The 14,782-nt window shown below is 34.3% G+C and overlaps 1 protein-coding gene across 5 annotated transcripts in view; it reads right to left on the bottom strand.

The window, feature by feature from the left end:
- Positions 1–320: 320 nt before the first annotated feature.
- Positions 321–14,782, bottom strand: part of HOOK3 (hook microtubule tethering protein 3) — a 117,580-nt gene continuing 103,118 nt past the window's right edge. For all 5 annotated transcript variants that reach the window (XM_058720487.1, XM_058720490.1, XM_058720489.1 and 2 more), the window contains 3 exons: positions 12,711–12,815; positions 12,472–12,543; positions 321–9,992 (listed from right to left, as the gene is read on the bottom strand). In XM_058720487.1, coding sequence (XP_058576470.1) covers positions 9,852–9,992; positions 12,472–12,543; positions 12,711–12,815 — 318 coding nt within the window. In that variant the 3' untranslated portion in view covers positions 321–9,851. The remainder of the gene's footprint in view (positions 9,993–12,471; positions 12,544–12,710; positions 12,816–14,782) is intronic.

Consider the following 14,782-nt stretch of genomic DNA (forward strand, 5'->3'; position numbering starts at 1 on the left):
TTGAGAGAGAGAGAGAGAGAGAGAGAGAGCGAGCAGGGGAGGGAAGACAGAGAAAGGATGAGAGAGAATCTCAAGCAGGCTCTGCACTGTTAGTGCAGAGCTGGATGTGGGGCTCAAACTCACCAACCATGAGATCATGACCTGACTTGAAATCAAAAGTCAGACACTTAACCGACTGAGCCACCCAGGTGCCCCAATGGCATAGTCTTTAAATTGATAGTACACTATGGCAAGTGCCAAAGGCAAGTGGATGAATAGTATTAGATAATTATTAAGTATGTGTTTGTCATGGTTTAAAGAGTAAGAAGAAAAATCTACACTGAATTTTTATACAAGTCTTTATTTACAACTTGTTTAACAACTGTACACTTTTTGCAGCCTTGAAAACATTTTTGTACTTGAATGGGAAAATATAGTTTGACCAAATCTTAACTTTATTCTTCATATACATATACATATATTATATGCATACATATAAACATATACATATAATTAATACCATAACAAGTTGGCAGTCATAAAATTAAAATGAATAAGTGATATCAAAAGGAAATGCAATATAAGATTTCAAAAAAATTAAAAATCTCTCTTCCGGTGGTTTATTGGACTTAATGTTTCTGTGACTTTAGTGAAAATTTCTTACTGAGGCTAATAAGTCATTCACCTCAGAAAAACAGAAAATCCACCGATCTAATATACAGTAAATGGTTGGTAAACTTGGTAAATGTGGAAAAATCCTTGGATGCTGTTATGTACTATGTTGCTAAATCTGTATTGATTCCATTGTGAAGTGAGAAATTTAGAGTTGTATGTGGCTTTCATTTTTGGATTATAATGACAAAGAATGAAGTTGTTGAATTATAAATTCAATAGTCAACCAGAAATAAGAATATACCAAGTAATATCCTTTTTGCCAAAGCTTAACTGCAAGGTGGATAACTGTGATGCCAAATAGGAAACTAACAACAATTCATAGAACAATCAATAATACTTAAGACATGAGTATAAGGCTTTAGAGCTGGGACTGTAATCAATACAATTCCAACTCCAATGTACTAAGGTGTTTTCCAGCTCATCTGAAAAGTTTAAAAAATACTATAGGAAAAAAAAAGCCTTTTCTATCCTCAAATCTTTAATAGAATTTACTAATCAAAATAAGGCAAATTATTAAATTATTAGATATGTTTGAATTTTACCATTCATTACACAACCAAAAACTGGGTGTTATAAATGGTGGGGCAATTGTCAAAACATGAAAACTGCAAAACAAAATAAATCTGGAAATTATTCTAGGTGCAAAGCATTCTGAATTACACATAACCTGTTCACAGCAAAGTTAGTGACAGCAATGACATTTTAGTGCATCTAAATTTTAAATAACTAAGGCTATTAAAAAATAAAAGGCTACTATTTAAAAAAATTAAAAGGCCTCAAATCATTGATTGGCATTTGTGTACAGTCTTTTCCTGTATTTATACTAAAATACTATGTATTTCAAGCATAATGAGAATTTCCCTTAACTAACATGAATCTCTGTAGAACACATATTAAATTAGGCCAACAAGAAAATAATAACACAAACTCAAATCACACCATTTACCGATCTGTACTTGAATGATGATAAGAATTTCATAATTTGCTTGGAATTTGACCTACTGGATTGAGTCTGTTGCTTGATTTAAAACATTTAAAACGGAAGAGGAAAGCATCATGACTTCCTAACAGGACAGTTTTAACTAAGTACCAAGCCTACTGAAAAGAATTATGATTAAGTCCCTTATTTTCATTAAAAAAGTCAAAGATGCATCCATGTGCATCCTTTTCGTTATGTTAAAAAGTAAATTAATAAATATAAAAAAATGTTTCATTGACTAAGTCACTGGAATAAAATTCTTGCTTCGTATATGAAACTGAACTTAATTCATGTAATCCAAGTTATTAAGAGCAAGAAAGTATGAAGAAAACCAAGGAATTATTTGGATCTTGATATACCTTTAAGGGGGAAACAATCAAATGTGATGTTAGGGAGAAATGTTTAAAGGGACAGAAACAAAAACTGTTGCCACTTTCATTAGATCTATACAGATTTAAAAATAACAGAAGGATAAATGTTTAGTAATTTTTATTTGTGAATAAATAAAGCATTCATTGGTTTTTGCTCTATGTGTGTTAGAAACTATGTATCATCAATTTGAGGACTACAAAACAAGGAGAAAAAAGCCTGAAGATACTAAGTTATGATTTATGAAATGATTTAATTTTATCACTTGAAAAGTAAAGTGCTAAGAACCTGTTTAAAAAAATACATTGAAAACTAGTTTCAAAGAATGGGGTTTTGATTTTTCCAGTGTCTTTAAAAAGGGCTGGTATTAATTTTTATATGAAAAACAGCTTTCTTCAACTACGGCAGTAAAATCTAATAGTTATTATAAGTTAACTGAAAACTTTCATTTTGTCCTTGTTTTCTCTTTGGGCATGACAGCACTGTACAAAGGTATTTTCTGCAATGATGGAAATGTTCTAAATTTATGCTGTCCAATATGGTAACCACTATCCATGTGTGGCTACTGAGCACTTGAAATGTGGTTGGTGATTAGAGAGAACCAAAGTTTGAATTTTATTTAATTTTAATTTAAATGTAAATCACCATGTGGCTAGTGGCTAATAAATTGGACAATGTAGGCCCAGGATCTACTCTTATCTAAATCAGCAAAAGCCACCGGATGGTAAAGACATTTAGAAGGGAACTTATTCACTCAACAACTAAATTAACAGATATTCAAAACATCATATTCTGTCTTTGTGTGTGTGTATGTATGAGCATATTTCTTTTTTAATTTTTTACTTCAGGGGGACAAAAGCAGCTCTTCTCTCAAAGGTCAGGGTCTAGACTTCTCTATTTCAGTGTTGCTCTCTTCTAGGTGACTTGCTTAAGCAAAGCACATCAGTAGAACAGGGGGTAATGCAGAAGAAAATACTACAGAAACTTTTCACAATATAAAGGCATTTCTCTCATGTGAAAGCACAAAACAAAACTCTAAGAGAATGTTCTTATGAGCAAATCTCCCTATTCTTTGGCAGTAATCATGTGTCAATGTTTACATAACAACAAATATTTCACTACTTTTTGACTATGATTTGAGTATTAACATTTTTAAGTTACAAATGGAAGAGTCCTGATTTCTAAAAATATCTCTGAAGAGAACAAGCCGAAAACTTAGCTACTTTTGAACTTAAGAACAGTCAAGTTCATTAAGCATCTGTTATAGCAGAATGAAGAATATTTCTGCAGCGTTCTGCTACCTTTTCTCATCAACTAACTCCCACCATTTTCCAGATTTTCCAACTTTATGGCTCCTGGAACCTGGTTTTCTTTCTCCTGTCTTTGGGTATAGGCAATGATGAAGAAACTATGAGAGTTAAGGGCAATTGGTAGGTTTGTATTTTAGGAAACAGCACAGCAAAGGTGAGAACTCCCCATGGCTGATGGTCCATCTCTCTGGGAGTCAGGAGGACCAGGAGTGACTTAGTTATCAGGCCAGTGGACACTTCCCCTTTTATCAGGAAGCCTGCTGAGAACAATTCAGCTGGGTTTAAAGGGTTCGTCTAAGCCCAGGAACTGGACTATTCTTGTCTCTCAAAATCGGGTACACACAGGCCATGGGACTAGGTGCCTTCTGGTATTCTCTAATTAATTAGAAGATTGTTTACTTTTTACTAATATAACTCCAGAAAACAAAAGGTTTCAAGGGTGTTGGCATTTGAGAGAATTTGGCCTCATGAGTACTGACTTATACAAGTCTTATTAATGTGAAATATAAAATGCAATTTATGCCCAATAGCCCCAATCCAGCTTCAAATAGATCTTTAGACTTGGATTTTCAGATCCCACTTTAAACATTTCAGGAAGAGTACAGAGCCCATTTCTTTGGGCGATCTTTTACATTTTTCTTAGTGAGTACTCCAAAATAAGGAAAAGACCCTAGCAGAAAAGACATAAGTAGAAAATGCCACAGAAAAGAAGAAAAATAATTATCTAATATTAGTAAAGTGCTGTGAACCTTGCAGTAAAGTATAAATACATAAATGATTAGATAGAACAGTAAATAATATTAAGACACTCATCTATAATAGTGACATATACACACTATAGAATGTATACAGTAAGCACTGCCCATAGGTTGACAAATACACCAAGAATAAACATGAATCCCTTTTATTAATTTTAACAATTGCTAAACTAATTATTTTCCTTTGTCACCTTAGAGATATCTAAAGTGATAACACCTGCTCAGAAGTCTCCCACATACATTAAAGCCTCAACATGCTTTGGTAGTTTTCTTTTTCTCATTTTGACATTATTCTTGTCATGGTATTTAATTCTTCCTTTAAGCTCTGAGTAGGTAGAATTTAGGACATTTGATAGCCCTTTGGGCCTGAAATTTTGAGGCTATGGACACTTTTTCTGATGATTTCATCTTCAGATCCTAAAGATCTAATTCAGAGCCTGGTGATAACGTATCAGGTACATAAAGACTCTCTTAAATATATTTTTAAAAATCTCTACTCCTGCTTTCAATTTAAACAAAATATTGTGGGGCGGGGCTACTATGTCTAATTAGGGGGGAACATAAAATTGATCCTAAGGTGTATAAACTAGATAAAGCAGCAGATCTAGAGAAGTCAGTAGTAATTTTCAGCCACCACAGAGTTCTTCTGATCAAATCCAAGTATCCTCAATGGCTTCAAATCACTATCTTAGATTTAGTAATGGGTTAACAGTTTCAAAATAAAAATAGATGCTTTCCCTTCCACTGATAAACGTATAGTTAATATTGTATGCCAGCTAATGCCCACTGAAGGGAAGGACAGTTAGAAACTAAATTATATTTTTGTCTACTCTTCTTTATTTAATGATCATGTAAGAGAGTCAGAAGATTTTATGTAAACTATCACTTGAGGAACATTTGTTAAGACAATGTTATTTTTAATTGTATTAGTACTTCTATCAGCCTGGATATTTGTTTATAATCAGGCCATTTCTTATCCCAATAATACACTCTAATTTCTAGGAATGGATTTGCCTTCACAGTCTTCTGTTACTTCCTCACATTTTTATGCTCACTTATAAATACAGCAGACAAACTGGTCTTACAGAATATTATTGGAAAATAGAAAAATAATGAAGAGAGACATCACATTAATTGTTGACATGTAATCATTAGGAAACATGTATAGACCCCCCCTACAATTGTCCAAACTCATATACTTGCCATAATTAGGTTCAGGTCTCTTGTTTCTCAAATAAACTAATGTCCCTTTCTCTATCAATTTAATAAACTTCATAAGTTTTTACATTCATAGATAACACGCATGAGTTGGATTGGGTTGATAAAGGGCTGTTTAGCAACAAAATAATCAATAAATTCTTCTCAAGAACATATTCAGTGATTTAGAAGAGATGGATATCATCACATTTGTGCTGTCCTTCGTTTTATAAAAAGGAAGCTAAATATTAATATTTCTATGATTTGGGGGAATAGGGAAGGGCAGAAATTAGCTGTGTCAGCACAGAATTATTTTGTTTTTTAGGTTCTGAGAAATGAACAGTATTTACTATAAAACTTTAGAAGAATAAAATTATTGTGCTTAAACTGGACAATAAAACATTTTCAATAAAAGGAACATACACCAATTATTATTTAAATATGCTTTATAGAAAGTAAAAAATTGGATGACACACACATTGAGAATAGCCTTCCTCATATAAAAACTTCATGATATAAAATATTAGAATCATTATAGTTACAAAGAATAAGCTCTGAAACCACTTTCTAAATGTAATGAATCAAATGTACCAAAATAAACTGCCATTTCGACAGTTGGGACTATAGAAAAAGAGATTATCATTATTGAATGACCCTCTTAACTTAGAAAAAGGGAAAATAAAAGGCATGCTAAAATAATTTTCAAAGATTATGATGCCCCATTTCTTTTGTTAACACACTCCTTCGTCTACTTCAGGGCATCACACAGGTTTGACTTTGAAGTATAATGAATATGCTACATCAGCACAATGAGTCCCTTCATCACACAAGGGGGAGAAGTCAATGCTTCCTTCCACAGTTTAAGAAATAGACAACAAAAAGCATTTTGCCTTAATGTTGTTATTCTGCAATTAGCAAAAAGCAAAACACCAAGCACTTTCCTCTCACTTTAGGGTCACGGTGTTCTTACCCACAGGGCTGGAAACTAGCTAGGTGTGCAGTAGCTGTGGGTTGTGGGTGCTTTTTCAGATAATCTCACATGTTCAACTGGCAATAACTATAACATTCCAGAGTCTGAGATCTGGACAATTGGAAATTAAATGCAGAGAGTTAAGATAATTTTAAAAATTTAGACTTTGGTTTCAAGATAATTCTCATATTGGGATAGGGATTTTCAAATTTTTAACACGGTGTTAGCTTGAAAAGATGAATGCTTGTCTGAGAGCAAGAGGCACTGGAAGGTATTTTGTATCATTAGCTAACAAAAATAAACAAAACTGCTATTATAAGGAGAGGTGAGTAAACCAGCTAATAAAATGATCTTTTCTTTAGCCTAACTCATCTCTCACTGAACAATCACTTACTGCTGATGTGCTTGCATAGTGTGGATTTTCATGCTTGTGCAGGGTTAATGAAATGTCAGGGCCAATGTTTCTGACTGGATAACATCTAGCTTAATTTTTTACAATTGAGCTTTACTGTATAAACAAAACAATAAAACTTCAACAAAATTACAAATGCAAAATTATCCTATTATAATCTACTCATCTCACATCCCACCAAGCCAATTTTACCAGGCTAGGACTATCAAATAGAAATAATTCAATCTTAATCAATTTTGGAACATGGGTCCTTTATTTAGGGACTTCTTTTTCTTGGTTATTATCAAGGAATTAGACAAATGATAAAAAGATATGATTGAATTTTTGAAGCTCTTTTCAGATATGTACAGTTGTATTATTTATTCTCTGTTTCTAGGTGGTAAAACTACAATATCTGTTGGATTTTTTCTGATTACAAACTTTGTAAATGCACACTGCAGAACATAAATGTTACTCTTTAAAATTTTTTTAGTTATTTACTTTGTATTTTCTTACCCTGGTTAGAAGGAAAACAGAAAAGAAGATTTTTGTTTATAAGAATTCAACACTGCGGGGATGGGTCACCCCAAGCTAATGCAGTAACACTGTACTTACTCCATTGTGGAGGCCAGGGCTACAGCTCTGTTGTTGTTCGAGCAAACTGTGGCTTCTTGAAGCTACTGTATACAGGGAGTCTGTAAGAATATAGCACAGTATAGCTCACATCTAGATAAAGTGCCTAATGGCTTTTAACTTCCAGACAAACCATGCATCATCACAAACCTCCTGAAAAATTATTAATCATTATTGGAGAAATAGTGATTTATAAATCTCGCCCAAAGCTGGGCAAGGGAAACAAGGTTGTCACTGCTACAGCTCAGTTTTATTCCTGCTTTTTTAAAAAAATATCAGAATGTTTAGGAATATAATTTCTGCTATGCAATGCAAGTAATATACTAAACCCATACAGGTACAGTAAAGGAACATGAAAGTTATGAATGTAAACACCAAAATAATAGCATGCAACAGATGCCAAAGAAAAACGAGTAAAACTTGCTTCTAAAAGCCTGGCACCTGGTAGCCTACCTACCAGGTAGACCAGAAGACCAGGACTGGAGCAGTAAACAAAGAACTGAAATTAAAACCTCTCGTCTCATAGGATATAATCCATCTAATAAAGAGATCATAGACTCTTTTTTTTATTTTCATCTATCTTATTCTGCAGGTAGTATAATTTTCAAACAATTTTAATGTTACCTGTTAGTGTTCATGACCTGTTTTAAAACAGCTAAATCCTTATGTTATTTGTGAAATAAGGGGGCAGGGGTAAGAACCATCTTAACTAGTTTTTAATCTTGTACTGTTAAATTGCCTATGTTGATGAGGTCTGCTTAGCCTCCTGAAACCTCACAATGCATTCTACTCACGTGGCTCTCTCCATTATTACTAATTCTTCCTGCTTTATAGTCTTATCAGGCAGAAGCAATCATACTGCTCTCAGACCTCTGTACGTAATGTAAAAAATTAGCACAGTGTATGGAGTCATTTCCGTGTATACTCTAATAGCTTTCTTCAAGAATGGTTTCTGAGGACAAATGAAAACACTACTAATTTTTAGGTCAATTTTCTTACAAAAAAGAAAGTAAGGATTTAAAATCAAACACTTGAATATAGTTTCTGAAAGTTCTTAATTACATTTAACTTGATTTAGAGTTATTCATTTGTATTTAATATACAAGACTAAATGAAACCTGAACTTCCAAATAGCAAGTACATGAAATAAAATCTTTTTAGGTGACGTATCTGAAACCAAAACCAACCAACCAACCAATCAACCTAATTTCAATAATTTTATGCTTAAAAAAAATTGGCTATGGTGCAAGAAAAAGGCTGGAGGGGAACTTAGATATAATTTGGGACCAAATACTTAATATGGAAAGTTAGGCAGAGGCATTTCATTTTCAAATGAATGCTGTTTCACATTTATATAGCACCTTATACAGCCAAAGTGCTTTACAATCATTATGACTTGATGGCCATTCAAAAAAGTAAATGAACATGGTTTACAATCTGTCAACAAATCTAAGAACTTTGAGGCAACCAAATACCCAAGAGAATCTATTCAGTGGCTGATTCTTGGACTAGTACATAGAATTAAGAAAAAAATGTTAAAAGACCTGTCATAATGTCACATACAAGAAGTCACTTATTGATCTTAAGGACTGATACTAAGATGTTAGGTTTAGGAATTGAGAAATAGAAGGGTTTATATTAAAGAATAAGTAAAATGAGGTGCAACAAGGAAATTGCCCAAAAGGTAAGGCTACCTTTACTAGTAAGTATATGAAAAATAAATCTTTTAGATGTGGAGGGTAACTGAAACTGTAAATGTCAGCCGCATTGCTAGAATCTGACCCTCAGTTACTATGATATTTCAAAACAAGAAAAAAATGAATGCACTGCCTGATTTTTTTTTCTGTAATTTCCCCCCAAATAACCTAACCAATCCATTATCTTCTGTCAGCAAACAAGATAGCAAGAAATAATGAAATTTTATGTATGTTTTAAAAATAGTTTCCAAATCTTCGGACAAATTTAATTTCCTATAAAACAACGTGGAAAACTTATTTTTTTCCCTCTAAATAAATCTATCAGGTGCCTTAGGTAACATCGGATTAGCACCTCTGCCAATGTATTTATGTCTTTGCAAAAAGTGCACTTGCCAACCATTTTATATAGTAAATATGCAAGTTATTTGAAGTGCATTTGGAAAACAATTGAAAACACAGATTAATACATCATAAAAAGATTAATTCCCTTTAAACAAAGACATTCTTATAAAGCATGGTAACACAGAGGCACAATAAAGAATATAAATTGTATATCAATTATTGGCAGAAAATCTAATTCATTACAAAGCCTACACCATTGGGGAAAGGACATTTTCATACAAAGAAAAGTACTACACTATTATACAACACTTTAATTGGGCATTTAAAAATTTTTGGCACATTAAAAGGAACTGAAAGGACTACAAAATAAAGAACCAAGAAACTAAAATATTATAGATATAGGAGAGAGAAAGTCCTCAAATGAGAAACAACTAAATATCAACATAAAAGAGACAAAAAATAAGCTGGCTGAATTTCCTGAAATGTTGTCATATGTAACAGAAGTATGCTTTGAATGTAGGATGTTTTTTTATTCTGATGGCAAGACTTGTCTACCTTGCTGTGGCTGGTTGAACATGGCCCGGATAAGATCTTCTTGTGCTGGTTGCTTGTCTTTGCCTAGCCAGAAATGACTGCCCTGAACCTGTACTAGCAAGTCTATCTTCAGCCGCCTTTTTATGCAGGGTCATTCCCTATATAACATAGGAAAAAAAAAAAAAAAAATCAATATAAAAAAAAGTAGAACATACTCTCACTAAATAAAATTTCTTCACGCGGTATTTGTCACAATGAATCATAAGACACAATTAGGAATGTTAATTCTGCTCATTTCAGATTAAAATCTTACAGAGACATTTTGTTCCAATAATTAAGTACAAATTTTCTCTTGGAAAAATTAAGCCTTAATTTTCTGAATTTACAATAATCAAAACAATAGATTACCCATAATCATATATACTTCCTTCTCAAATCAAATGTATAAAGTGATTTCCCAAGAACAAATAGTGCAATTGATTGGTAGGAGTTGATTCACACGTGGTTGTGGAAATCACATGGCTTACTTATTTTGAGTGAAAAGCACAGGTTGTTTCTTAAGGAGGAAAGCCACACTAGGTATAATACATACCTTCAGGGTGTTTTTCTTCACTTCAGGCAGGCTTGCATTCTCAAGCAAATTAAGAAAAGTTCCTGACAGCCCACAACAGAGGCCCCAAACCAGAGCTGGGGGTCTTTCTTGAATACTGGAGTAGGATGGTCTACTAGCTTAGAAGGGAGAGGATATAGAGTTGCTGGGCCCAGAGCACCTTACCAGGGGGGGAGGAAACCTCTGGGAGCGCACCTTTTCAACTGTTAGTCTATGAAGAGATCAGGGAAATAGTGGTTTTGGTACTTATTTCATAAGCCAGTAAAGAACCTTGGCCAGGGAAACATTAAGAAACAAGAGGAGCTATTTAATCTCACTAGTGATTGGCCACAAGTAAACTGATGGGGAGAAGTGGACGCTGTAACAAGGAAGAAAGTAAGAAATAAGCAACTGAGAACTAAAAGGAGAGCAGGTACATATGCCAAGCAATGTGAAAAGTCCTAGGGCTTTCCTAGAGAAAGGAAAGACTGGCACAGAAGACAGAAGACTAAACAATCAATCTTCCTATCACTAGTTAGCTTCTAGGGAAAACACTGGCCATGGCTGTGTATCTTTAACAGAATCTGTCATGTATACCCAAATACATAACACTTCTCCATTTTCCCAATGAGAAAACCCAGAACATGTATTTTTACTCAATTTGAAATCAAAGCATTTAAGAATCTGAAGAAAACTAACAAATATCTATTGGTAATCTTTAATTTATTAACTTGGCTACATATATTAACAAGTTATTTAAAATAAACTTTTTTTTTTTTTTCCATTTTCACATTTCAAGCAACTTATTCAAGTTCTTCACACACCTTTAAGACCTCAATAGCCACAACTGGGCAATTCTCTGAGATACTTAATGCCTTTTCCCAGTGCCTGTCACCTCCCCTTCCATTCAGTAGTCTGAGATGTAGAACTTTCTGAATATATGTGTGGCTACCTCACTAGAATATAACTTGTGTGAGACTATATGGAGTTACTCCTTTACTCTCTGGAGAGCTAAAAATGTTCTTTAATGCCATGTCACAGAATAAATAAATTTGGTTCTATAACCACAATATGTGAAGTCATATAAATCAATCAAAACTTATGAAATGACTACTAAGTATTGAGGGGCAGAGTTCCAAGATCACTAACACCAACCTTTAAAGAGGACACAGAAGAGGTGGACTCAGAACTAATTCCCAGAGAACTTCCTTAGGTAGTTTTCCCCTATTTTTATTTTTTAATTTTTAAGAAATCTATATTTGTTAATAATAGTATTCTAAACCTAATTTGGTTTGTTTTTGTAAATTATGATAAGATCTGAAATATGTAGTTTTAACCAAGGCAAATATAGACAAATCATGAAATTGTCTGAGTTTCTGACAAACATAAAATCACATTATTAGGAAATCTGGGGCATTACCCTTGAAGACACAGTATCAGTTACAACTGTAAAACAGAAACAACAGTAACATAACTATAGGGTCACAGGGGGATGATGAAAAAAAATCTGGCTCAATTTCCTGTCTTAGGCAACTAACATTTTGACAAGGCAGAAGTGGTCTTACTGGGAAGAAAAACAAAGAAGAAAAAAAAGACCAGTCTAGGACAAAATATTGAAAAAAAAAGTACAGCATTCTTCAAAATTCACAACTATTTATATCCAGAAAGTGTTACTGAAGCCCAGAATGTTGTTGTCCTGCAAAGGCAATGAAATCATTCCACAAAATAAAAGCTACTGCATCTGTGTTTAGATGTTATTAAAGTCCCCTTCCCCTGGAATAAAATGGTTCCAAGGGATAGAAATCAACATCATTTATCTTTCTATGCTGTAGGAATAATGATGTGTTCAAAACGTCCTAACCCTGCTTATAGTGGTTCTCATTTCTGCTTTTCAGTCCTAAGATCAGCATTAGGTTTTCTTAGTGTGTGTTAGGATAGCAATTACTTTCAGATTCATTTAGTAGAATTATTTCTATAATAAAGGTAGTATAATAATTATTACATATTCATTGAACTTTGCAATATGTTTTGAAGTGTTATTTCCTTACCAGATTGTACCAGGCACTAACAATATATTTCTCCTCCATTTCTCTTTGACTCTTTGTTTTCTCATATTCTTTCTAAAAAATAAGCACATGTAAACATGTAAAGATGAAAAACAATATTAATAAAATGTAATTAGTTAGCTAAATTCATGAACACAATTGTATACAGCAAGGCTCCAAGAAAATAAAGAATCAAAAATCAAATACCTTATTGTTATTGTATAGTATAGCAAACTACCTACCTCTAAGGAATGGAAGAGTCGGTCTCGTTCCTGGAGCTGATTTTTAAGAGCCTGTATTTCTGGTGCTGCTCCTTGATTCTGCTTAGGATCTAAAGTACGGATAACCTGCAAAAAGGAATAAAAGAAAAAAATTTGAAGTTTCAAACTTGCAAGAATGTAACATCTAAGGAAGCAGTTATATAAAAGAAAAAATCAAGGACAAGCCTTGTGAGAATCATAAAGCTATCTTACAAGGATACTTTAAAATTTGAATGTATGAAATACTATTCAATTGTAGCTTTCAATTATATAAAACTTTTATCTATGTAAAGAATCAATTTTAATAAGTAATTCTGGCTTAAAATTAATAAAGAATACTACAACACACATTACTGACAGCTGTGTTCCCTTTCCCTTTCTTCTAAAGTGGCTTAGCTACCCTATGTCTCTGAGAGAGCTGATCCTGATGGTTGTCACTGTGACCCGATCTCCTACTCTGCCAGTGGCTTGGTTTAGGCATGGGCATGTGATGCACTTCTAGCATCTTCTAGCACTTCTAGACCTTCTGGGGAAGGTCTTTTTGCTTTTTGGCCCAATACTTTTACTATCAAAACTGATCAAACCTAGGGAAAACTTGGGGCGCCTGTGTGGCTCGGTCGGTTAAGCGTCCGACTTCATCTCAGGTCATGATCTCCCGGTCCGTGAGTTCGAGCCCCGCATCGGGCTCTGTGCTGACCGCTCAGAGCCTGGAGGAGCCTGTTTCAGATTCTGTGTCTCCCTCTCTCTCTGCCCCTCCCCTGTTCATGCTCTATCTCTCTCCGTCTCAAAAATAAATAAACGTCAAAAAAAAAAAAAAAAAACAAAAAAAAAAAACCTAGGGAAAACTTGAAAGAGAGGAACAATAAAAACCCATTTCCTTTAACCCTAATTCGCCAACTGCTGCACTGCCACATTTTCTCTCCACACACACACAGACAACTTGCTTGTTTGGGAGCTCCCCCTGCATCACCTTTTTTTAAATGTTTATTTTATTTACGAGAGAGAGAGAGAGAGAGAGAGAGAGAGAGAGAAAGAGAGAGAAAGAGGATCCAGAGCAGGTTCTGTGCTGCAAGCAGAGAGCCCAATGTGGGGCTTGAACCCATGAATTGTGAGATCATGACCTGAGCCAAAGTCAGATGCTTAACCGAATGAGCCACCCAGGCACCCCTAGGAGCCTATTTTAAAGTAACCAGCATGGGGCGCCCAGGTGGCTCAGTCAGTTGAACATCCAACTTTGGCTCAGGTCATGACCTCACAATTCATGGGTTCAAGCCATGTGTCAACCCCTGTGTCAGGCTCTGTGCCGAGTATTGATCCTGCTTAAGATTCTCTCTCTCTAAAATAAAATAAAAACAAAAAAACAGAATAAAATAATCTGCAGACCTCATGACATGTAAATACTTCTTAGACTAAGGATATTCTCTTACATAATCACAAGATCATCATCATCTGTAAGAAAATGAACAATTCTAGAAGTCATCACTATGGGTTCCAAATCCACATTTCCACAGGTGTCTCCAAAATGTCTTTTATAACTGCTCCTTCCACCACCAATATAGGACTCAAAGATTAATGCATTACATTTGGTACTTAGATCCCTTTGGGCTCTTTTAAATTAGAACAGCCTCTTGTCCTCCCCCATACTCAAATGCCTATTTTTGTTTTTTGTAACATTAACTTTTATCCCCAGTTCTTGATTTATCTGACGATTTCCTGAAGGTGTTATTTAATTTGTTCCAATAAACTCATTTTCCCTGGGAACTGAGTTAGGTTTAATAGGTTGCTTAGCTTCAAGTTAAATATTATGACAATGATACTCCATCAGGAGGCATAAGATGTTGGCTGTCCTACCATTAGTGTAGCTAATTTTGATTACTACTTAAGGAGGTGACTGCCACTTATTTTTTTTTTTTTTTTTTTTTTCCAACGTTTTTTATTTATTTTTGGGACAGAGAGAGACAGAGCATGAACGGGGGAGGGGCAGAGAGAGAGGGAGACACAGAATCGGAAACAGGCTCCAGGCTCCGAGCCATCAGCCCAGAGCCTGACGCGGG

The sequence above is a fragment of the Neofelis nebulosa genome, chromosome 3, assembly GCF_028018385.1.
Source record: "Neofelis nebulosa isolate mNeoNeb1 chromosome 3, mNeoNeb1.pri, whole genome shotgun sequence".
Taxonomy (NCBI): Eukaryota; Metazoa; Chordata; class Mammalia; order Carnivora; family Felidae; genus Neofelis; species Neofelis nebulosa.